General features: G+C 41.8%; 2 protein-coding genes across 4 annotated transcripts in view; one reads left to right on the top strand and one right to left on the bottom strand.

Annotated features, from left to right (window-relative positions):
- Window positions 1-4,148: 4,148 nt before the first annotated feature.
- Window positions 4,149-12,451, bottom strand: STAP1 (signal transducing adaptor family member 1). Of its 2 annotated transcripts, XM_055700963.1 has the most exons (9): window positions 11,963-12,451; window positions 9,482-9,553; window positions 8,689-8,802; window positions 7,918-7,974; window positions 6,871-7,031; window positions 6,370-6,519; window positions 6,119-6,247; window positions 5,403-5,472; window positions 4,149-4,644 (listed from the first exon to the last, which is right to left on the bottom strand). In XM_055700963.1, exons 1-9 carry the CDS (start codon window positions 12,098-12,100, stop codon window positions 4,534-4,536), a joined length of 1,002 nt encoding a protein of 333 aa, XP_055556938.1. In that variant the 5' UTR covers window positions 12,101-12,451; the 3' UTR covers window positions 4,149-4,533. The 2 variants fall into 2 exon arrangements, with proteins under 2 accessions (XP_055556938.1, XP_005446052.1); XM_005445995.3 differs by lacking the exon at window positions 6,370-6,519 and having other exon boundaries at window positions 11,963-12,252.
- Window positions 12,452-13,796: 1,345 nt separating this feature from the next.
- CENPC (centromere protein C) overlaps window positions 13,797-21,990 on the top strand; it is a 33,146-nt gene continuing 24,952 nt past the window's right edge. For both annotated transcript variants that reach the window (XM_055704980.1, XM_055704974.1), the window contains exons 1-8: window positions 13,797-13,924; window positions 16,260-16,306; window positions 17,435-17,496; window positions 17,817-17,905; window positions 18,955-19,045; window positions 19,147-19,363; window positions 20,319-20,522; window positions 21,136-21,506. In XM_055704980.1, coding sequence (XP_055560955.1) covers window positions 13,910-13,924; window positions 16,260-16,306; window positions 17,435-17,496; window positions 17,817-17,905; window positions 18,955-19,045; window positions 19,147-19,363; window positions 20,319-20,522; window positions 21,136-21,506 — 1,096 coding nt within the window. In that variant the 5' untranslated portion in view covers window positions 13,797-13,909. The remainder of the gene's footprint in view (window positions 13,925-16,259; window positions 16,307-17,434; window positions 17,497-17,816; window positions 17,906-18,954; window positions 19,046-19,146; window positions 19,364-20,318; window positions 20,523-21,135; window positions 21,507-21,990) is intronic.

The raw sequence follows: 21,990 nt of genomic DNA, 5'->3' as shown, positions 1-21,990 counted from the left end.
ATATCTTCTGCAAGGTGTATATAATTTTACAGTCTAGTTTATAGATATAATTTTTGAGATAGTTTAAAAAGCAGTGTTATTTATCTAACTTATTTCATTTTTTTAAGAACTTTTAGAGAAACTTTTTGAAACGTGAGAAAAGCTGACTGCATTTAAAGTGCAGGTAAGGCACAAGCAGACAGTAAGTTTCCACTTGTAAATAACAACTAAAATGTATTTCACTGTGGCAATATTAGAATCTGAACTCTCAACTGAAATCATGAATTAGTGCTAAGGATCACTTAGAGGTTTAGGTCAAATCAAAAGCACCGTCACCTCTCACAGCTGGAGGCTGGGAAACAAATGAAACTTTCAGTAAGTACACTCTGGCACGTTGGCGTGGTGTTAACATGATGCTTATGCTTTCAAAGTAAGTAGCATATAAAAATAGTAAAGTCTCAGTATTTTGCTAGAATGCCATCTGACAGTCCTCAGGGTTTAAAGTAAATTTTTAGATATAATTAATGGAATGGCTTTTATTAATGACAATGCATACAGCTTTGTGAGACCTTGTCAGAAAAGTCCAGGTTGAGGTTGTCGGGGATTGCAGCCAGAATTTACAGACATGGCTGAATTCCCATACTGCTGTTATTGTGTGTGCCTGTTGGATGGATGTCTGTTCTATGGCTAGGTTCTGCTCAGTTAAATAGTTGCTGATAGAAAAATGGAAAATGTACAGTGGCTCCTAGATAGTAACAAACCTTTAACATTTTCTGGATAAAAGTTAACCTAGGTAAAATCTTCCAAGTACTAACCTAAAGGAGGACTTTATATGGAAGAACTGTGCATGTCAAGAGGCTCATTAAAATTGTTTTTCGTGTTTTAAAACTTTCTGAATTGCCAATATGGAGAATTAATGTATTTATATTGATAGTTGTGCAGAGTGGAGAGCTGATTCAGTGTGAATTTGTGTTTGATACAGCCCATTTCTCAATCTGTTGCTGCTTTTTTATTTAAAGTCTCAGGAAGTGCTTAGCATGATCACACTAAAAGGGCTCAGTCTAACCATGCAAGTGAATTTCAGGATGCTGGTCTTCCAGATCTCCAGCGTTGTCACTTCCAGTGCTAGCAGTGCAGAGGCTTGTAACACTACCTGGAATCTGAGAACTGCTTTTTTTCTTTTTTTTTTAAATTATTGCAATGAAAGCCTGTGTGTCTAGGACTGTTGGATACTCTATTCCTGTGGAGCAGCTAAAGCTAGCTATCTCTCTGCAGCAGTGAAGAATTATCTTCCCACTAGAACACTTTGAATAGCTTTCGTTCAAAATGTATTCTTCCAAAGAGCAGCTGACTTGCAGAGATGAAGTTTTACATCAGTATTAAAGACCTTTTCTCACTCAACTGCTTTCTCACAGTTTGCTCGTATTTACCTACCATTCCCTTAATTTCTCGCATTCTTGATAGTTGCGTGCAAAACAAGGCATTTAGCAGCTCAGCAGTTCTCTGTGGTTAATTTCCTTGTTCCTGTAATGCAGGGGTCCTCGAACTACGGCCCGCGGGCTGGATACAGCCCCCCAGGGTCCTCAATCCGGCCCCCGGTATTTACAGACCCCCCTGCCCTGCCGGGGGTTGGGGGGAAACCAAGCAGCCGCAGATGGCTTCCTGCCACTTCACCCGCACGCTGGGCCCCTGGTTAAAAAGTTTGAGGACCCCTGCTTTAATGCTAGGAGTGGTGAGGATTCTGTGTGAAGATCATGCTACTGTTAACAAGACTGTTTTGGCAGATCTGATGTATTTAGGGCTTTACCTATACAAGGAGTAGAAAGTACACATTTCCAGCTCTTTCCCCACCCTTTTCCTATGTATGGTGAATATGTGAATGTTTATTTTAAAAAAAAAAAGTGCTATTCAAGAAGAATGACTACATAGAAAGAACAACTTGGGCACCATCTAGGCCTTTGTGAATGCAGAAATCCTGTCACATCACATCATCTCATGTCCTGAAATATCATGGTTTTGAACTAGGCAGAGAGTTTGTCTGTCTGTCTGTCTTGCATCAGACATAAGTGAAGACTTCTGATGTTGATGTTCTTAATGTTTCCTTGTGTCTTTGAAACAGTGTGGCTATAGACCAGTTGCATGAAGAAAAGAATTGAATTTCAGTCAAATGCAACTGGCTTATTAGCGTGAAAGGTTTATCAATCCCTGTTAATTATCTCCTGTTTGGCAGTTACAGAAAGCATACTCTGCTGCAGTGCAGTGCAGCACTCTAAACCTTTGGCCAAAGGTTGGTAAGTTTTGACCAGATAGATAGCTTTTAGTTTAGTAAATGTGTCTTTTGGTATCCTTTGTGGGATTGATGAAGTAGCTAGCATGGGTGTTTATCTGTGCTGCAGAAAGCTTATTGAGGCTCATGCTTAAAGGTGTCATGAGTTACAGCACTGATAACACCAGCAGAACTGTTTTGCTTCATCTTTGCATGGCAAAGTGAGATACAGTGAAGAACTATTAAGTACCCACTTCTCAAAGCAACACACAAGTTTCAATTTCAGACCGAGGAAAAGCTGTAGCTCTAACCTGATGCATCATCACAAAGTGAAGCAGCACCATCTTCACAGAGTGATCTTAAGTATTTTCATGGAAAGATATGCTAGTATCTCCTGTTATGTTGTACTTTCATAAATACAGTGCGTGTGCCTTCATATGGTCACACATAATCTATTATTTGGAAACACATGGGCATTCTTTTAAAAATAACCTTCCCAAGCCTTGACTGACTTCCATAATACTTGAAACAAGTAGTAATTAATTTGTGATTCCCAGCTGGTACCAAAGGAATATGACGATCAATCTTGGTGCGGAAATAAGAGCAACTCTACATAGAGCGCTTTCTGTTTGTGTAGAGAAGGCGCTAGCTGCTTCAGTACCTAGAACATAGCTGTCTCCAGCTGAATTTTGTGCATGCTTCTCCACCACTGTCAGAGAAGAGGTGTGGTTTAATTGGTTGGGATTTTTTTAAAGAAATAAGTCAGGCTCTGGAGCTAGTCACCTACAGGAGCGGGCTGGAAATTAGGACCATGCGTGGCAATCGGTTAGCTGAGGGGAATGTGCTCGAGCTTGTAGGTCACGAACGCTGGGAGGACAAGGAGTGTGAATAGACACAGCAATTAACATGATGAGTCATGCTGAGAGAGGATAGGGGAGTGGGGGATGGATGGCGGCAAGGGTGGCGAGGTAACACCTTGCTGTTAATTGCTGGTAGTTAACCACCAATCAGGGATTGCCTAGTATGCAATGCTTAGCTTCAAGAACCAGTCTGTTTAAAATGCGCAGCTTCTGAAAGTATATATAAACTCGTGCTTCTGTACAATAAATTGACATTTGTTTGCATCAAACAGCGTCCAGTCTCTCATCGCCACAGTCATCTGCGCTAACTATGAAGGAGCATAGCTCGGCAGTGGGTACCCATCCTATAAACTCTTAATTCAATCCAGCTGCCTGGCTGAACTTAGAGGCTAAAAATATTAAATTTGGATCCTACTGCTGATGACTTAGCTGGCTTGTTTTGAAGGCCAGATCCCCGGTTTCCAAGAAAATGGATGCTGTGCCTAAGGTTTGGTGGGGTTCCCCAGCTGTTTGGTATGATCAGCGGGGCTCTTGGTGCCCTGCTGTCTTCCCTCCTTACTAGCTGTGCAGTTTTGTCCTCCTTTTGCACTCACTGGGGCTTGTCCCAGCCCATGGAGAAGGTAGTTCAGATAGCTTGACCAACAGGGGCACTAACTTATTTTTGTTAGTTTCCTGAAGTAGTTCATGGCAGGGTTTGATGAACATCCCTGCTGGTGTGTAGAAGGGGTGGGAATGTTCAGCTGGGGAGGAGATACCTCAATTTGCTTGAATTTATGCCCTTTGTCAGTTGCATAACATGGGGAATGCCCCAGCTGCCTTACTTGGGAAGTTCCAGGTCCTGTAAGTGTTGCATGACCTTGCAGAGAACCAGGAACCTCCGGTTTAAGCTACCCAGACTTGTATTTTCAGCTTTTTGGTCTGTATTGCAACTCTCTGGCAGTGCTCAAAGCCCCAGCAGAGGTGAGGCATCCCTGCTGTCTCTGTGGGATGTCACAAAGGGCACAGATACTGTTACAAGTGAATAGACAAGAAATGGGGTTTTTAATGCAAAGAATTTATTGCACTGCGAGCCAATGACAGAATTGAGCGCACAAACACTGTCTGGCTATATTCAATATAATATTTCCCCATTGCATTTTGCAGGGGCAATGTATCCTCTTTTTTTTTTTTCTTTTTCCACGTTTAATCTAGAGGAATTGGGGTTATTTGCCCTCCCCAAATCTCAGAAGTTTCCCTGGGAGAAGCTGTATCACATTCTTGGTTTAGTGCCAACAGAGCTGTTCTAGAAATTCAGAAAGAGTAGCTTGGGGAATGCCTTCTGTTTATCTCCAATGGTGTGGAATTCCTGTGCTGCTTCTTGTGCCCCTTATATTTCTTTTTTTTTTAGCAGGGCCGTTCCTGTGTGCACCTTCAGCAACCAGCTTGCTTTCATAACACTGGGTCCTCTGCAGTGTGCATCTGTATGACAAATGGCTTCAGGTTCCCTTGGGTTTGGGTCACAAAGTAATTGACAACATCCTGAAGGCTTGGCAGTGTCACCTGTTCCCCAAGGCAAACAAAAAAACACCAAATGAAAAACCCCATCAAATAAAATATGCTACATGTGTTGAGAATACATTTTCAAAACCATGCTGGCAGGCTGGGATAGCTAGGCAAAGTTTCCCAAACAACTGATACTGTATTTACATCCAGCATTTGGATGCAGTGAGGTCTAGGGCAGCCCTCTGCAATCTATGGTCACATTTTGACCCTTCCTTCCCTTCTATCAAGTGAGTAAACAAACCAAAAGAGAGATTACTTTCTGCGCTCTTCAATGACCGCTGGTGCTCATTCGGCAGGTGCTTTTTCAAACCAATAGGATGTTTCTTGGGCCACGAGTTAAGCATGTCCAAGAAAAGTGGAAGAGAACAGTTTTAAACCAAATAACAGGGTCCATACAGCCTTGATTACACTTCAATTCAGTTAATTTTATTTCTCAGAGTTTTCAGACTTAGTACTGAAGCTTGAATTTTTTTTAAAAAATAATTAAGCAATCTTGGGTGTTTGTGAGTGGTTTCACTTTAATTTTGTTAGGGAGAAGATACTGATGTGTGTGTAGGGTGCCCTACTTTTCTAGATCTTAAAAGGTAACTTGCTTTTTGAGATTTAGGTTAGACAAACGAGAGGTGAACTCGCTGCGTGCTTTACTTTGACTTACAAGTGATAGTTAGGAATTTACTAAAGCTTTTCTAATTTTCTGCAAAGTAGTACTTCTTATATCTGCTTAAGATTCTTCAACAAGGGAATTGCTCGCTTACCTGTCTTTCCAATTCGACAAAGTAACTTGTTCCTTTGGAAATCACTTTGTAGTGCTTTAAGTGTGGCGCCCTGAAAGAAAATTAAAGTTGATATGCTGCTTAAAATACTTCTTGATGTATCGTAATTATAAACTCCTTTGCAGGAGCAATCAGTGTACTTTGTAATATTCCCAGAGCTTATTGATGGTGTGTGGCAGGGTTTCTTTTTTCCTATTTTAGATTAGAAACACTAAGAATTGCAAATGTCATTCCTGGTGTCTCAGGCACCTCTTGTTCTGAAGCTCTGCAAAAGTTAAATCATGGCAATTCAGTTGAAGTATAGTGTGTTTTCAGACTAAGCTACTGTTTGAAAATACTTGTCTCATTTTTCCTTGTTCATTTGGCAAAGGGGTACAGATTGTTCTCTTTTCATTCTGCGTGATGATTTCTTAAACTGAATAGGGTTTTATGGCAAACAGGGGAAGCCCATTTACTCAAGGAAATGGGCTTTTGCTGGCTGTTCTTTATTGCTTTTTTGTTTAATCTAACTGGCTTTGAAGGAGAGAACCAAGAAATCAGTCTCAGGCCTGCCCCTGATGCCTCTTTTTTTTTCTTTTTCAAAATGCCTTGCCTTCAGGCTAAATGTTTCACATGTCAACTCTGGGTATTAAGAATTCAGCTTTTAATACAGTGCATACTAGTCAAGAATGGGATAATGTATTGTGGAATCAACCTACTCCAGCTCACGTCGGATAGTGATTGCGTAGTTCTTGCTGTCGCTGCTGGGACGCAGGATCAAATTCCCACATGAAGGATTCTTTTCTAACATCTCTATTGCTTCTTGCCGAGATACTGCATAGAAGCACCTGCATAGAAGGGAGAGAGAAATAGCATGAACGTGCATTTTGCTGGCATGGCCATATCATTCCGAGCTGTGTGAAGAGACACAGTCTACCAGGCTAGCACCTCTTCGCAATCCTAGGCTTACCCAGGGTAAGTAGCCATAGCTGCCAAGAGGCGTGGCATCTGAAGGACTTGCAGATTTATGCTTCTATAGGACCATAATTCAGGATAGTAGTGCCTTGGCCTTCTTGGAGAGAAAGTGAAGCTTTCGTACAGCTGTGACACTTTCTGCACCCTTGGAAAAAAATGCAGGAGTAACCTGGACTTACCCTGGATTTCATCATGGTAGTCAGTATTTTCTCAGAAGGGCAGCCCAACTTGTGGCTTTCCAAAAAGATTTTTTTAACCATAGCAATATGCTGCACTCAGCCTTTTAAAAATAAAAGGCATTGTTGGAAAGCTGCAGGAGTAATTTTTCTCTTAGGAAATATCTATAAAGGCCTTAAGGTAGCTTTTGTTCCTTAAATATTATACAACCCTTGTACAACAGCTGAATTTTGAACATCTGCATGGAAATAATACTTTGAAAGAGGAAGGGAAGACTCTTTAGTCAGGTTGGCATTTGCATAGTTCAGTGAGAACTTACGCTGGTATAGTGGTCAGTGAACAGCTGGGAGGGCTTTTTCTGTTCGAGGATGTGCTGGGACAGTTGTTAAGCATAATCCTTCTTTTCTTTTCCTTCTGTAGCACTTCATGCATTCTTCCAAGTTGCCCAGGTAGTAATGACTCATCTGGTGGAACTGACAGCTGAAAACAAACAGTGCAATTGAAAAGAAAATGAAAGAGTGGACAAACATTGTGAGCAATTGTTTCTGTGTGCACATCATAGCTGATTTCTGAGTGCAGCTGCTGTGCAGAAACGTTTCTTTCCTGCTTGGTTTAAGCAGCTGTGATAATGTGGAAGGTTTGGATGCGCCTCTGCTTTGAATAAAATGCTGCACATGTTTTTCTTAGAGTAGTGAAATAAGGATATCCACGGTGCTGATTTAGAAGTGTGCATTGACAGAAGTGAGAATGATGTAACAATCCACAATGATTATTTTACATTTGCTACTACCAAAGGCTGTGTAAATGTAATTTAACTTATTTCAGTCATCCTTAGCTTTTTAAGTGATTCAGCTAGGCCAACGTAAAGTCATTTTTGAACAAACCATTTATTTTTCCACTGGTCATTATCAAAGAGGGTCTTGCTATTTCCAAAGTGCATTTAACTAAGAAGAGTAGTAGAATAAAATAAAGATCTGAGAGAATCTCTCAGGTGTGCAGTTTGGCCACTTCTTCGGTTATGTCTTTATCCCATGATAAAGACCTAGAGAGTTGTCTCTCTCAGAGCAGGCTCCCTTTTTCATAGCTGCAGGGGATGGACTTGTGCTAGAAGTCTTTTCCTTCCTTAAGAACTGTGTCTGACTAGATGATATGACAGAGTGTGTATTGCAGATAAGCTGGGATTAAATCAGCCTGAATTTTTCTCTCCTAGGCAAAAAAACACCCAAACCCCTTCAACAGTTCAGTGTGTGCGAGCACCCTCAAAGTGAGGCTTTGTGCCTGTGGAAGCCAACTTCTGGCATGCACGAGGACAAAACCTCCTTATAGAAACTTCTGCCATGAAGTAAGATATAAAACTCCTCCATACCCTTGTTACAGTGAGAATAAAACCCTTCCATTCTTTTCCATGTTCACAGTCATTAGCCTGAGAAAACAGAAAATGGCACTGTAAGAACAACTACGATCAAAAAAAAAAAAAAGAAAGAAAGAAAAAGAAAAAGCGTGGTATGTCATGTGGAAGCCTCAAATAACTCTCACCCTTTTAGAAGTACCATGCCTGGAAATGAGCTCCCTGCCAAGCTACATCACACCCCGAAACCCTGCACTTCCCCAGTGCTCCACGTCCAATTAGAGGGAGAGGGCGGAGGTGTGAAGGTAAAAGATCATATACTCTGTGGGATCTTTTCGTTTTAGATCATAAAGGAGAAGGTTATGCTGAGGAGACAGGTGAGTCTTGAGTAGAAAACCTAGCCAGTCCCTGAGCACTACAGCCTGTACGGCTTCTGCATGGTGGGCTGGTCAGTTTTTTATCCCCTTGGTTTTACAGGTGACATGGGCCTGTCAGTGTCATACTTCCTGGTTTCTCTTGTATATTTTCTCGTTCAGTTCTTTCCTAATTTCATATTCTCAGATACTCCTGAGAAAATGTTCTAATGCCTCGAGGAGGGGTTTCCCTGGTGTTGGGTTCTTCTGCCCTGCCTCCCTCTATGACTGCCTTTTGGTGCTGCCTGGCTGCAGGCTGCACGCTTAGGGTCAGGAAGGCAGCTCTTACTGTCACACCAAAATGGAGCTCTGAACGGCTGTGGGAGACGGAGTAGAGTACTGAGTGGCTTACAAATCACAGCTTTCCTCTTTTTACCTTCAGTTCTAGTTCCCCATTTGACAGCATCAGGATGAACTGTGCAGAGCCGTTTTCATCTGGAGAAACGTTGGTTGCCGAGATCAAAGCTGATATATCTAATTTCTGTGAGTACTAAGGAGGGGGGAAAAGAGAAACAGCACAAGCTGTAATTTTCAACAAAAAATCTAGCAGCTCTCCAAAGGAATTTGTTTAGAAGAAAATATATTGAAACTTTTTTTTTTTTGCTAGAACTTGGGTTAAGTTTAACTGACAAATGTGCCAAAGCTCAGTCCTTTGCTTCTGCTTACAAAAACTCTTCTCACCAACAATGTACCTTCTGGATTTTTCTCATCTTCATAATCACAAATAGATTAATTCCATGAGACCTCCCTGAGTAATTGCTTTGTGATTCCGACTAAACCCTCAACCAGAGTACACCATAATAATATGAAGCACTTTTTCCTCAGCTGCATAAAGGAAAGTTGTGTTACACACAATAATTTTACCCTTGTGCACAGCTGAGGGAAGACCACTCACTGAATTATGGAGCAATGTGGATACATTTCGAGCTCAGGTGCCAAAAAATACTCCTTTTTTGTTTTTATGAGGCAAATTAATATGCTATGGCTTGTTTTATTCTGTCTTTTTTTAATCTCAGACTTTGTTACAATGTTCAGTACTATTTGTTTGGGCTGTACAGATGAGAGAGGAAAGGGTGCTGAGAGGTGTCGAGACTACATAAGGATTACCTGATGTAAATAACTGATGCAGTTAATCAGATGTGTAGTTATAAAGATAGCACATTACTCACTGTTGGGGCTTTCTTATCATCATAAAAGAAGAGCATGGTTCCTCTGAGTTCTGTCCAATACATTCTAAATTCCTGTTGGAAAGGAGGAAGTGTTAGTCTGTGAAGATGATCTTTTCGCTTCACTCAAGATTCTGAAAGTGAAAGAACTGCTAAGAAAAAAACTATCATCATATGTTAGTTTTCAGTGTTTTAAAGATCATTAAAGAGCAAGTATTTATTTTGCAGGCAGTATATGCAAAAAAAAAGTTCAGTAAACAATTCTTTACAGGTAGAAAAATATATAGGCTCTAGACTTTGTTTTCTGGTGTCCTAATTGGGCATGGAACTAGAAAAATTTACTTATTTAAATGTTTTACACATTTGCCAATTCGTCAAACAATTTAAAGGGGATACGTAATGGAAGGAAAATGTATTTTAAATGCCACTTTGAAATCTTGGTCTCCTTGAAAATCATACTAGTGGAAAATAGTGTGAGATGAACATGTGTAAAGACTGATCTTCTGAATGCCGTTCTCTTGAAGTGCCTATTGGCAATGAATTTTGATCCTGGCAGTTTACTTGCTATAGGGAGATGATCATGGAACTTGACGGTAGTCTGACCTATTAACTGGACTTCTTGCATTTGAAGTGGTATTCTGCGTTCTTTAAATTATGTGTAGTTGCGTTTGTAAACCAACGGCGTGCCAAGGTAAATATGTTTGAGACTTCTAACTGTTCCCTAATGCAGTCATGCCAGAGTGATGGGAAAGGTTTTTCTGTTGTCATGTGCCCTTGATAACCTGAAAACTACAGCTGTTATGTGACAGGAAGGCAACTTCTGTAAACCAGCAACTGATCTAGTTTTCAGCATGTTCATTGTTTGCTTTTGGGGTGGCTTTTTTTTTTTTTTTTTTTTTTTTTGAGGCAGGGTTTAAAAGACACAAAAACTGAGAAAAGAAAAGAACTTGTATAGTCTGATAAGTCATACAAATTAGGGTGAACAACATTCCCTAGAGTATCCTGCAGGTGATCCTTGCTCTTTACCCTGCTAGCTCCTCCTAACTCTTCTTTCTGGTGGTTTCTGTCAAATTACTAGTGTAAAACCTCTATAGCGTTCAGCCTCTGTCCCTAACCTCTGAGCACTGCAGCGTTGTGTTGAGGTAAATGTCCTCATCAAACCACCTGTCACCGATAAGTTAATGAGGGTTGCGAATGCTTGCTGTGGTATGGGGCTTGGATGTCATGGGAAATTTTTTAACTGCACCTTTTGAAGTGGGCTTTCTGCTCTATGGAAATGTAGTAAGAGTAGTTGCCCAGGAGCACTTTTTATGTTTTCAAAGCCATGAATAGGTTTTTCTCTTGGGCCAGCTGGTCTGTCAAAAGTGATAATACACCTCATCAGTCCCACGTAAGTCTCTTCAGATCAGCTGCATATTACTGCTCAGCCCTGTTAGTTTTTGTTATTCCAGTATGGTAGTTACTGCATTTCAGAAGGAGGGATTGTTCAGGGGGGAAAAAAGGTTTTACATAAAAGGATATTAGTAAAGGAATGTAAGAGGGAGCTTTATTAAACTTGCAGGTGTTCTGCTAGTTACAGAAAAGCCATGTGTTGAATAATTTCTAGTGCTGCAGAAGAATTAATAGTAAGATTATTAGTCTGTTTTTTGTTTCTTGGGATTTCCTGTTTTCTGTGATACATAGTTGCACCTCTGTGAACCACCACGCTATTTTTGTCGTTTGATTATATGTACCTTTAGAACTGCGTGACTCATTTTCTCTGCTCCGTGCTTCTGCACCTACAGAGATGTGAGTGTAGGTAGGGTAAAAATGACTTTGTAACTCTTAAGTACAGAGACCGTTGTCATCAAGTTGATTACACTTTTTCAGTGTTTGATCAGGGACATGCTCTGAATGTACATGCTGTTGTAAACACCTACATGCTTGTGTATGTTACGGATTTGCATCTTAAATAGTTATCTTCAATCAAAAAAATCTTATTTTTTCCAGGTCATCCACATACGTTAAATCATCAGCCCTTACTACAAAAAAATGTAGAGAATCTCACATACACTTCAGGTGGCAGGTACCTAAGTATCTATCTTCAGGATAGATACTGTTCTGCAGCAAATAAAGGATACATCAGAGCAATATAACGATGTCAAACTTTGCTCTGGGTATTAAAAATGTTGCATTAGCTTTTCACCATGTGGTAGCAATGAAATCAGTCAAATTCAATCCATGTTTCAGTAGGTAATAGTAAATTATAATGGGATCCTGGAAATATGGATGGTCACCTTACATAATTTATTTTACTTCCCCCGTGTAATATGAACAGACATAACTAGATAGCATGATTTCAGTGCAACCACTTGTGTCAGCCAGTGCGGAGAAACATTCCCACACCACCACCTCCCCCCCTCCTCCGACCTGTAGCTCCCAGCAATAAATACAGTTTTGAAGAAATATTTCAACACATCCACTTCCCGAGACTGCGTGACTTACCTGGCATCTTGAGTGCCTGACAGACAGGTAGCCTTGGAAGTACAGAGGCAGACCAGTGATCCTCTGCCTCTCCTGGAAGATTTGCCGAGGGGCTGGCTGAGGAGTTTCCTTGGGCTGTTCCCTAATGCTTCTCAGCATCCTTTGGGTATCTCAGCAGGATTTCTGGATATCCTCTGTTGCTGTGCTCTTTTTTCGCCTCTGCTCCCGTTGTTCTCGGTCTGCTCTGTACCAGCCTCAGCCAGAGAACTCGCCTGGTGAGAGGTGGGGAAAAGCAGCACCTCGAAGAGGAAGTCTCTGTACTTGCTTTTAGGTCAGTGCACACCACTGACCTTTTGCTTGGTGTATGATCATGGGGGAAACAAAACCAAAGGGATTCCAAGGATCTTTGCCTTTAGAGCGTGCTTCTCGGGTTTACTCCAGAGGAGGCATTCAATGGATGAGCATGCTGGTGCAAAAGTGCATCATTACTGTGATGGGTCACCTGGAGGTCATGGCAGAAAAGCTGGGGTTTATGGCTTACAACACCCAGCTTCTCATGGGCTGCTGCCAGCGGGGAGCCTGCTCTCAGCTGCCTCTGAAATAGTGCTGAAATTCTTCCTTGGGAATGTGGATTAATTTTGAGACTATCAGAGTTGAACTTTTCTTTAGCGAATGGCTAGGGGGATTACAGGACATTAAAAGTAACATTGGAAAGCAATCTATCTGTCGTTGCTTATAACTGGCAAGGATGAATCAGCTTTGCAACAAGCATGTAGGAAGAAGACTCTTAATTGTGAAAGAACTAATATACCAAAGCCTTTAAAGAAATTGTGAGGGGAGATGGTAGTTCAGGAACCAAAATGTTGGTCCTAATGAAATAAGGGGTGAAATTTCCATCAATTTCACAGAACCACGATGTTTAACTCAAGTTTCTGGCCTTCCCCTTAGCGGTCAGAAAAAATAGGGATGACCCAACTTGGTGTTTTGATGCTGGTTGGTACTAAATGCAAAGCAAAGAAAAAATAGGGATGACCCAACTTGGTGTTTTGATGCTGGTTGGTACTAAATGCAAAGCAAAGATTATTAAAAAAAAAAAAAAAAAAGGAGGGGGGGGGAAGTTGTTCTTGAATGTCTTCATGGCTTTTTCTGTTCCACAGCTGTGCTTGTGTGGGTAATGAGCACGCAAGGAGCTGGTAAGGTGATCTGTGGTGGATCAGACAGCTGCTAGCAATGCTAGCAGAAGAGGGGTTCAGCCTTAACATATGAAAGTTCTCTACGTCATCGCTAAACATGGCTGGGAATAGGTACATGTCCTCAGATTTTTGCAGATTTTTTTGTACATGTTCTCTGTTGATTGCATTTAAATGGCAGAATTCGACTTAGCTGCTGAACGCTGCAGGAGAGCTGACAAACGTGGGTGCCTGCACCTTCGCCCCGGCAAGGCCGGCGAAGCTGAGCCAGCACTTTGTTCCGCGCTTGCCGGTGTGTGATAAAAAGCAGCATTAAAATTGTATCGGGTCTGACTTTTGCAGGTACTGTAAGGCACTGCGGCTGCTGCAGCGTTATGTTCTCCAGCGGTTGTTTTTGCTCGTTGTTGAGTTCTTCACTAATGTTTCAAAAGAAAAAATTGCAACGCCCAGCGGCGGCTGGAGATGCCTTGCAGCGTTCAGGAACCTGACGCCGCGAACTGCCGTTTCCCGGGCGGGGAGTAGGGCTGTGCACCGCCGCCCGCCCGCTCAGCCCGGGAGCACCGCGGCGGGGCGGGGGCGCCGGCTACTGCGCAGGCGCCACAACGGCCCGCGAGGATCTGGGCGCGCGCGCCGGCCGCCGACCAATGGGGTGGGCGGGAGGGGGCGTGGCCCTCGCGCGGCAGGAAGACGGTCGACGCCGGAAGGTGGCGGGGGCGTGGGCGCGCCGGCTCGGCTCGGCTCGGCTCGGCAGGCTTAGTGCTCGTCCCGGCGGCCTGGGATGGCGGACGCCCTGGTGAGAGAGCGTGGACGGGGGCTGGCGGCAGCGGCCGTTCCCTTCCGACCAGCCGTGGCGGGGACCTCTCCTGGCCGCGTTCCGGGCGGGCGGGCGGGCGAGGCCGTCCTTCCGTGCGGGCTGGGCGTCCCGCGCCTTCCCCCGGGGAAAGCGGGCCCGCTGTCGTTCTCGGTGCTGCCTCCTGGCCCCGGCTGGTGGCAGAAACCCGTCCGCTGTGTGGGCTTGTCTGTCCGAGCCGCCTGCAGCCGCGCCTGGCGCTGGTGTCCGGAGCTCCCCGCGCGTTACCCTCGAAGCAACCGGTGGGTGACTGGCCGGGCGGGCTGGGGACGGACCCATCCTCCTCCCGCCGCCCTCTGCCAGAGGCGCGCGGGGAGCTCCAGTTTTAAAAGCCGTTTATGTATAGTGAGGTGTGAACGTAACAAGAAATAAACTCTTAAAAGCTCTTTTGGACCCGTTACAGGAATTTTTCATTTTCTTATGTGGAAGGTTGCTTGCCAGTTGGTTATACTGCACTCTGCCGCAGGGGGAAGGAGTGTAAGCCCAAGTGACCGATTTGCTGTGGAATATGGTTCTGCACTGTTTATGAAGTGATGACTTCTGGTTAGTCGTTTAATCAGATTTGCGGTGGAAAAAAAAAATTTGCGGTGGAATAGATCTTCATGTGTATTTTAGTTATTTTTGTTACTAGAAGTAATTTCCAAAGAGGAATCACGAAGAAGTGCAAAGTACTTTTCCTAGTGGAAAAGGGCCTCAGGGTTATTGGTGGACAGCCGGCTGAACCTGAGCCAGCAGTGTGCCCGGGTGGCCAAGAAGGCCAACAGCATCCTGGCTTGTACTGGGTATAGTGTGGCCAGCAGGACAAGGGAAGTGATTGTCCCCCTGTACCCAGCACCGGTGAGGCTGCACCTCAAATCCCGCGTTCAATGTCGGGCCGCTCGCTGCAGGACGGACACTGAGGTGCTGCAGCGTGTCCAGAGACTGGCGACAAAAGCTGGTGAAGGGTCTATAGAGCAAGTCCTGCGAAGGGTGGCTGAGGGAACTGGAGCTGTTTAGTCTGGAAGAGACTCAGGGAGGATCTTATCATTCTTTGCAACTACCTTGAAAAGAGGCTGTAGGCAGGTGGGGGTGAGTCTCTTCTCCCAAGTAACAAACAATAGGACAAGAGGAAATAGCCTCAGGTTGCACTAGTGGAGGTTTAGACTGGATTTTAGGAAAAACTTCTTCACAGAAAGGATGGTCAAGCACTGGACCAGGCTGTCCAGGGAGGTGGTTGGGTCACCGTCCCTGGAGGTGTTTAAAAAACATCTAGATGTGGTGCTTAGGGACAAGGCTTAGTGGTGGACTTGGTGGTTCTGGGTTAATGGTTGGACTTGATGATCCCAAAGGTCTTTCCCAACCGAAACGATTCTCTGATTCTATGAATGTCATTGTGGCAAACTTAGGAAAAATGTGCTGAATTCTGTTGTATTAGGACTAGGTAATCTCCAGATGGCATATGTGCTCTGTTCCAGTTTACACAAATGAACAACCAGTCATAGCTGTTTTTCAGCTAAATGTTTAGAATTTTTTTGAGATGTTTTGTTGTCATGCTGGTGAAAACCTGCATCCAGCTCTTCAGTTTTTCTTGACTTACCCTTCTGTCCTGTTTTTATCTTCTACAGTCTGCCTGTTTCCAGCTCAGTAGGCTTTACTTCATTTGTTGGCGTAAAAAGTAGCACCTGTCATTTGAATGGTTACTTTAGTTGCAGTAGTGGATGACTGGAGTCATGTGTACTACTCAAATAACTTTAAACTCAGGGTTTAAGTACATGAAGAAGTGCTGAGAATTAGTAGAAACTTTAGTTCTGCCATGGAACAGCTGATGTGCTCTCACTGCCTGTCAACGTGGTCTTTCCTGTGATAAACACAGGGTAAGAATCTCCATGTGAGCACTTCTCACAGAGCAGTGGATATGTTGTAAGGCTATGTGCTAGCTTGCTTTTTAGTAGTTCATTCCTTTTCCTCACTTACAAGATTATTTCTGTAGTTGTCATAGTGTTAACCAAATCCTTAGATTCTCAGTGATTTCTGTCATGTAAGTCTCCTGTGAGTCTCTCTGACTTAAACACAACAGATGCTTGATGGTTCTTGAGGACAGCTGAATTTCTGGCAGTAGTTACAGGGGTTGTAGCTACTATGGCATTCTAAGAAAAGTAGGGCTGCAGTAAATTCTGCTAGTTTCAGATGGATCAGGAATCCTTGAGACTCGTTTACATGGGAAACAGGTCAGTCGCTGGTTTGTTTTTCTGTCAAGTGTCACCATGCTTAATAAAAATTGATTTTTATTTCTTCACAGAATAATTTTAAGAAAGACTACAGAGCAAGATTCTGCCATGGAGGAGGGTAATTTACATTTAAATTTTTATTCCTAGATACAACTGTTTGGAAGACTTATTTTGATTTTGTCTGAGAGCTTAATGTGAAAACTATTTGATGTATTTTATCAAACTGATCCTATGATGTTTCCCAGATTTCTTGTATTTCTTAGTGGTGGGAGGAGCAAATTATGCTGGGGGACAAAGCACCAAGCATTTCCTTTATATTCCTCTGCTGAAGCAGCAGGCTAGGCTGCCTGAGCATGGAAGCAGTAGTCTGTGCAAGCGTTTTGCCTTTCAAGAGGTAGAGAAATGAAGCCCACACAGAGTTCTAGCTTATTTGGCTCTCGCTGGTAAATGTTAGATATGAGTTTGAGTATTTACTTTCTTTAAAGTCATGTCAGAAGTCTGTGAGCTTTCTGTTACTGGAATCCATTTTTAGATACGCCTTTCATGAGCTTACCAAATCTACCAAATTACCTGTTTTTAAAGGCATGTAATAATCATTATGAGAGAAATGCTCCATGGCTTTTTTCTTGTCATTTTGGTTTTGCTCAGCGTGGTCTGGCTTGTGGATCACTTCTGCCATTTTCAGTTTTGCTGGGGAGGTTTGAAATAGTAATCCAAGCAGCTGACCTGTTCGCTTGCGTATGACTTACCTCAAGCCAATTCTTGGTGCTGAAACTTCTGTACAAGTACAGGATAACTGTGGGTAAGTGGTAGAAAGAGAAGCAGAGAGTGACTCGCATGATGGGATAGATGTGCAGCCTACACATTTCATATCTGGGTTTGCTGAGACTGGATCACTGCTTGATCCAGCAACACTACTTGAGGACTGATTTTTTTAAAAATTTATTTCACACAAGAATCTCTCATCATCCCAAAGGCCTTTTACCTGAGTGCTGTTGCGGTAGTTTTCTTTTAATTCCCATCATAGTCTGTGGCAGCAGGACTTTTTCTCCTGAAATCCTTATTTAGACAAGTTCCTTTGCAGACAGCTGTGCAAGGAAGCGGTAGGGAAAATCTATTAAAGTTGGGACTAGTGGAAATAATAATTAAAATATTAAGTAGTAAGAACTTCACTACTTTTGTATTGCTGGGATAGGAACATTTTGTATTTTTGACTGAAAATATTTTTTTTTTCTCTTCTTTCTAGAAATAAGGTTGATGTACAGCCAGGTCAAAGCATACTGAAATTCATAAAGGACTGCTTTGAAAGTAAGCTTTTATTTGGTGTTTTGCTTAATTTGCTGGTTAAAGAAAAAATTAATTTCTTCCTAGTATTACATTTAGTGGCAAATAAATAGAAATTAAAGATAGAGATAAAATGGATACAAATAAAGTCTTTCTCACAGTTTTTAAAAGTATCCCCTTTGCAGTCACTTAAAACTGTCTTAGCTGTCTTACAAAGGTAATCTTTTCCCTGAGCAGCTGGTTTCTTTCATGTTTGGATTTACGTGATCTTAACGAGCCTTAGCAAAAATAACTGAAACCTTGACAATTCCAAGAATCCCTTACAAACTGTTTTTTCTGTATAGGTTGTGACAATCTTGCAAAAAGCTCTCCCAGTGCAACTCGTTGTTCAACTCCTGGTGTCAGAAATAGGAAGAGGAAACAGAGCGAAAAGGTAAGTTAGTTACGGCAGTGTCACAATGTAGCGTTGGATACAGTTTCACTTGGGTACAAGTTTGGTTCTGTAGGGTTTAGTTCTGTATGAATGTTGACTGAATAAGTTCAATATGTCACTTGTGTTAGAATATAAGGCATGATTTAACCTTCTGCAATAGTTGTTGATAATGTTTTCTTCTCAGTTTGTTGTGCTGTAATAGTAAATATTCTGTAACTAGATTTCTTTAATAGCTTAATTTTTTGGATTTTTGTTAATGAAAGCTTTTTGGTGAGGGTAGTTAAATTTCTCAAGGTCTCAGGCTGAAGCATGCTGCCTTATAACTGGTGGGTGGGGATGGCTGTTTGGGTTGGTTTCGGTCACTTTGCCAGATATATGGACACAGTTCTTAGGTATTCAATGGACAGTAACATTGAAAGATGATTCTTTTATAAAAGCAGCTTGTCAACTTCTGATAAACATTTATCTGTACAATAACTTTGCATATCTGTAACTTTGTTGAAGAGTGGCAATAAATTGAAGGGCTTAAGAGTGTATTGTCTGAGAGGCTGATGCCAATAATCTGGTTTTGTATTTAGTTTTAATATTTTGATTCTAGTAGTTTTTTGTAAAAGTAGGATATTCTATTAATGGCGGCGCTCAGAACAGTCATCCTTCACAATGATGTTTGTTTATTTTAGTTTGATGTTAGAATACCATATAATCTCAAAGTAATACTTGCAAAACCTTAGCCTGACTTCATAAAGGGGAACTAAATTGTTTAAATTATTTCACTCTAATGAAAAGGGTAAATAGTTTGCCTGTAGTCTAGCAGGATGTCTGTTCAAAGCTGCAAATTGATTTTCACTGTACAGAATTTTTACAGCTAGTTTTAAAAAGTCTTAGATGATAGAAAATTGAAGTGTTTAGTTAAAATTGAACTGTGCTTCAAATAAGTAAGATTTAAAGGAAAGAAATTATATTGTGTTCTGTAGATATATTCCTGTCAAAATACTGTTGCTTTATCAAATATTTTACTTTGTCTCATTATTCATTATCGGCTATGACAGCCAGAGACAGGATTAACTAACTCCGTGAAAAGAGCCTGTAATTCTACAGAGTCCTTACCTCCATCGCCACCAAAAATTGTCAGCAGCAGAGGTTGGTAGCACGGTTATTGAATTAAGTTTTTTGGGGTAACTGTTTCTTGGGATTTTGTAAGATTTTGAGTAGAAGAATTAAAGCTATTCTTTATATGGCAGGATGGTCAGATGAAGCACCCCTGAAGCCTGCAATACATCATGATGTAGCTGATTCTAAAGAAGCAAAGTCTCCTGTGTCTAAAAGAGAAACAAATAATATATTAGAAGATGTTAAAGCAACATGCAAAAGTCCTTACTTATTTTTGGACTCTGAGGATGATCATGAGTCTGTTGGATCACCTCTTGCGGAGGAAATGGAAGTTTCTCCTATATGTGTGTAAGTAAAGCTGAATGTGGTGGTGGTGTCATGTGTCCATCCATGTTGTCCCATCCATCCACCCGCCTCCCCCCGTCTTAGTGTAGATTAACATGGTAGGTTCACTCATTTATGAATTTGGATTGTGAACTCATAAAAATAATTCCAAGCTTTTTAGAAAATTTCTGTATGTGGGTTTAGAAAGGGCAGAATTGTTTTTTATGAAATATTCTGGTGATAAGGGTTAATTCCCAAAAGTGCAGTACCCAAGTGCATGGAGCCTGTCAGAATAGATCTGAACTCCTTTTTTTGCAGGGAAGTACCCAAAATTATCAGCTTCTCAGATAGTCTAGGCTTTTTCAGTGAATCTTGATGACAGTATTGTCCTTAACATTTAACAAAAAAAATTGTTAAAGCAGAGATGAGCAGTCATCGTTCCTCTTGCTCTGAATATACACATGTTTTGTACAAAGTAGAACAACTTCACTTGTGAGCGTTATGCGCTTTTTGGAAAATTTGAAGCCCAGCAGCAATAGTGGCCAGTGGTCCCAGTCACAGTGCTGCTTTCCTGGAGGACTGAATCTCTGGGGTAGATCATAGAGAGGGACTGGCTGATCCCATTGACCCCTATTGATGGAGTAAGATTGGTAAGAGAGTGCACCTACAGTCTAGGAAACCTGACAATTTCTGAAGCACATTCTCCTAAAATGAGGAGTTTGTCTTGCTGAGCAGCCCTCACTTTGATCAAGAGTCACAAGCTGACCACATGTTTCCTCATGGCTTTGGACACTTGCTGCCATGCTGGGAAGCGATACTGCTGGCTTGTGTTCCAGCAATTTACCAAGTGGAAGCTCATTCGTAAGAAGTGAGACTGTGTCAGCAGGAAAAAATGAGAGCACCTGTCCATCCACACAGTACTTTAATATGTACTGATGGTTTATAGGATCGTACCTGAATTTTGTTTCTCATACAACAGGTCATGTTTTGATGACCAAAATGCTTCTGCTGCAGTGGAGAGCCACGGGGAAGCTGAGACTTTGAAAGAACCTCAGACTGGGAGAGATGAGCAGGTTGTTCACAAGCAAGGAACAGAACGTACTGTTGTGTCTTCTGTACAGGAAAAGAAGTCTTTCTCTTTGGTCACCTTAGCATCTGTAAGAACAGGAACACTTGGAAAAAGGTTTGTTTTGAGGCTTAATATGGAACATAATTTGCAAGTAAAATAACAGAGTCCTGAGTACTGCAGCAGTGGGCTTCTATCTATAAACGTAGCCCTGGAGAATGTTTTGGGATAGTCCAACATTACTGAAAAATGCCATTTGAGAAAAGGTTTGAAGGGTTGTTTCAAAATTTTCAGCTGTTAGGATTTAACAGCGCTGTTGCTTTTGTCTGCCAATAAAATAGTATGTAGCTGTTGACTAGTGTTTCAGATCAGGCCTGAGATGTTTTGATAGGTAGGCTGGAGGATTCAGCAAAAGCTTATGTGATTCTGAAGTCAGCAGTGATCAAGCAGTCTTTTTTTCAGAGTTATTATGGTTCTGACTGGTTAGATAGGAAGTTGACTATCCAGCATCTGAGAAGTAATGAGGTATGAATATGAGGCCAAAGCAAGGAGAAGCAGGCCTTGTGCTCTTTTTGGAAGCTAAAGGGCAGTGAGTGATGAACTTTATAATAATTCTTTCGAGGACTGTTATGTGGCATGTTTAGGCTAGAGTCACCACTAGGTTTGCAAGATGGAAAGTCAATTTTTTTCCTCCCAAATGACGTGAACACTTTATCCTTCCTGTCTTTAGGTATGCAGCCTCAATACTACCACCACCATCATCTCCTGTGAAAGATACAGTAATAGAAAATGAATGTGAATTTTTAATTGATGAGTCAGATGATAAATCTTTTGATTCTTGGTTTTCAATACCCCATAAGAACAAAAAATCAAAAAAAGATGGCTCTGAAACTTATGTTTCTAAATCTCAGTCCTCTGAAAAGGAGAAGGCACAGAGGAAGAAAGGCAAGAACAGAGTACAGGTTGAAGGACTTACTAAACAGAAAATGGATGATTTGGATGTTGGAGTACCTGACTTGGAAGGAATGTCAGAATCTGATCCAGTGTCAGATACTGAAGGAAAGGTGCCTAAATCTCAAAGGCAAATAAGTACTCCTGTGGGTAAGTTATTTGACAGGTTTTCAGACTTCTTCCAGGTCATATTACTGGATGTTTTTGTGGTGGTTTATTGGGAACTAAAGATAAAGTAGATGAGAGACATTAATGGATACCTAATTGATGTTTCAGTTGCACAGTTAGGTTTGGGTGTATGTGAGGCACTGAGACAGATGCGTCTTCACTCTCCCTCCCCCCCGCCTTTTTTTTTTTTTTTTTCCCCCTTCCCCCCCAGCCCTTCTTGTTAGGACATTAAAAATGTTAGCAGTATTTCTTTTTCTTATGAGCAGAAGACAAAGAAGGTAGGTACCCACAAGCTTTTGCTTCTTTCCATAGAAAGGAGGTTAAAATATGTGGTTTGAACTGGAGTGGATTGGTTTTTAGGAGTTAAGAAAGGTTTTGTAGCAGGAAGCGCTGAAAACTGGAAAGCAGATTGACTGTAACATTTCTGACCTTTTTTTCTGCTAGGAAATACTGGAAGTACACCGAA

This window comes from Falco cherrug, chromosome 1 (assembly GCF_023634085.1).
Source record: "Falco cherrug isolate bFalChe1 chromosome 1, bFalChe1.pri, whole genome shotgun sequence".
Classification (NCBI taxonomy): domain Eukaryota; kingdom Metazoa; phylum Chordata; class Aves; order Falconiformes; family Falconidae; genus Falco; species Falco cherrug.
This window is presented reverse-complemented; position numbering and strand designations above follow the sequence as displayed.

What these genes read in the sequence shown, in the direction of transcription:
- STAP1 (XM_055700963.1), bottom strand. Translation starts at nt 12,100, where the DNA reads ATGCTGAGAAGCATTAGGGAACAGCCCAAGGAAACTCCTCAGCCAGCC. An exon ending in TTATTCTCACTGTAACAAGG is followed by an intron (nt 7,032 to 7,917) that starts GTATGGAGGAGT and finishes GTTTGTTTTCAG; the next exon opens with CTGTCAGTTCCACCAGATGA. An exon ending in ACTATCCGACGTGAGCTGGA is followed by an intron (nt 5,473 to 6,118) that starts GTAGGTTGATTC and finishes ATTTTCTTTCAG; the next exon opens with GGCGCCACACTTAAAGCACT.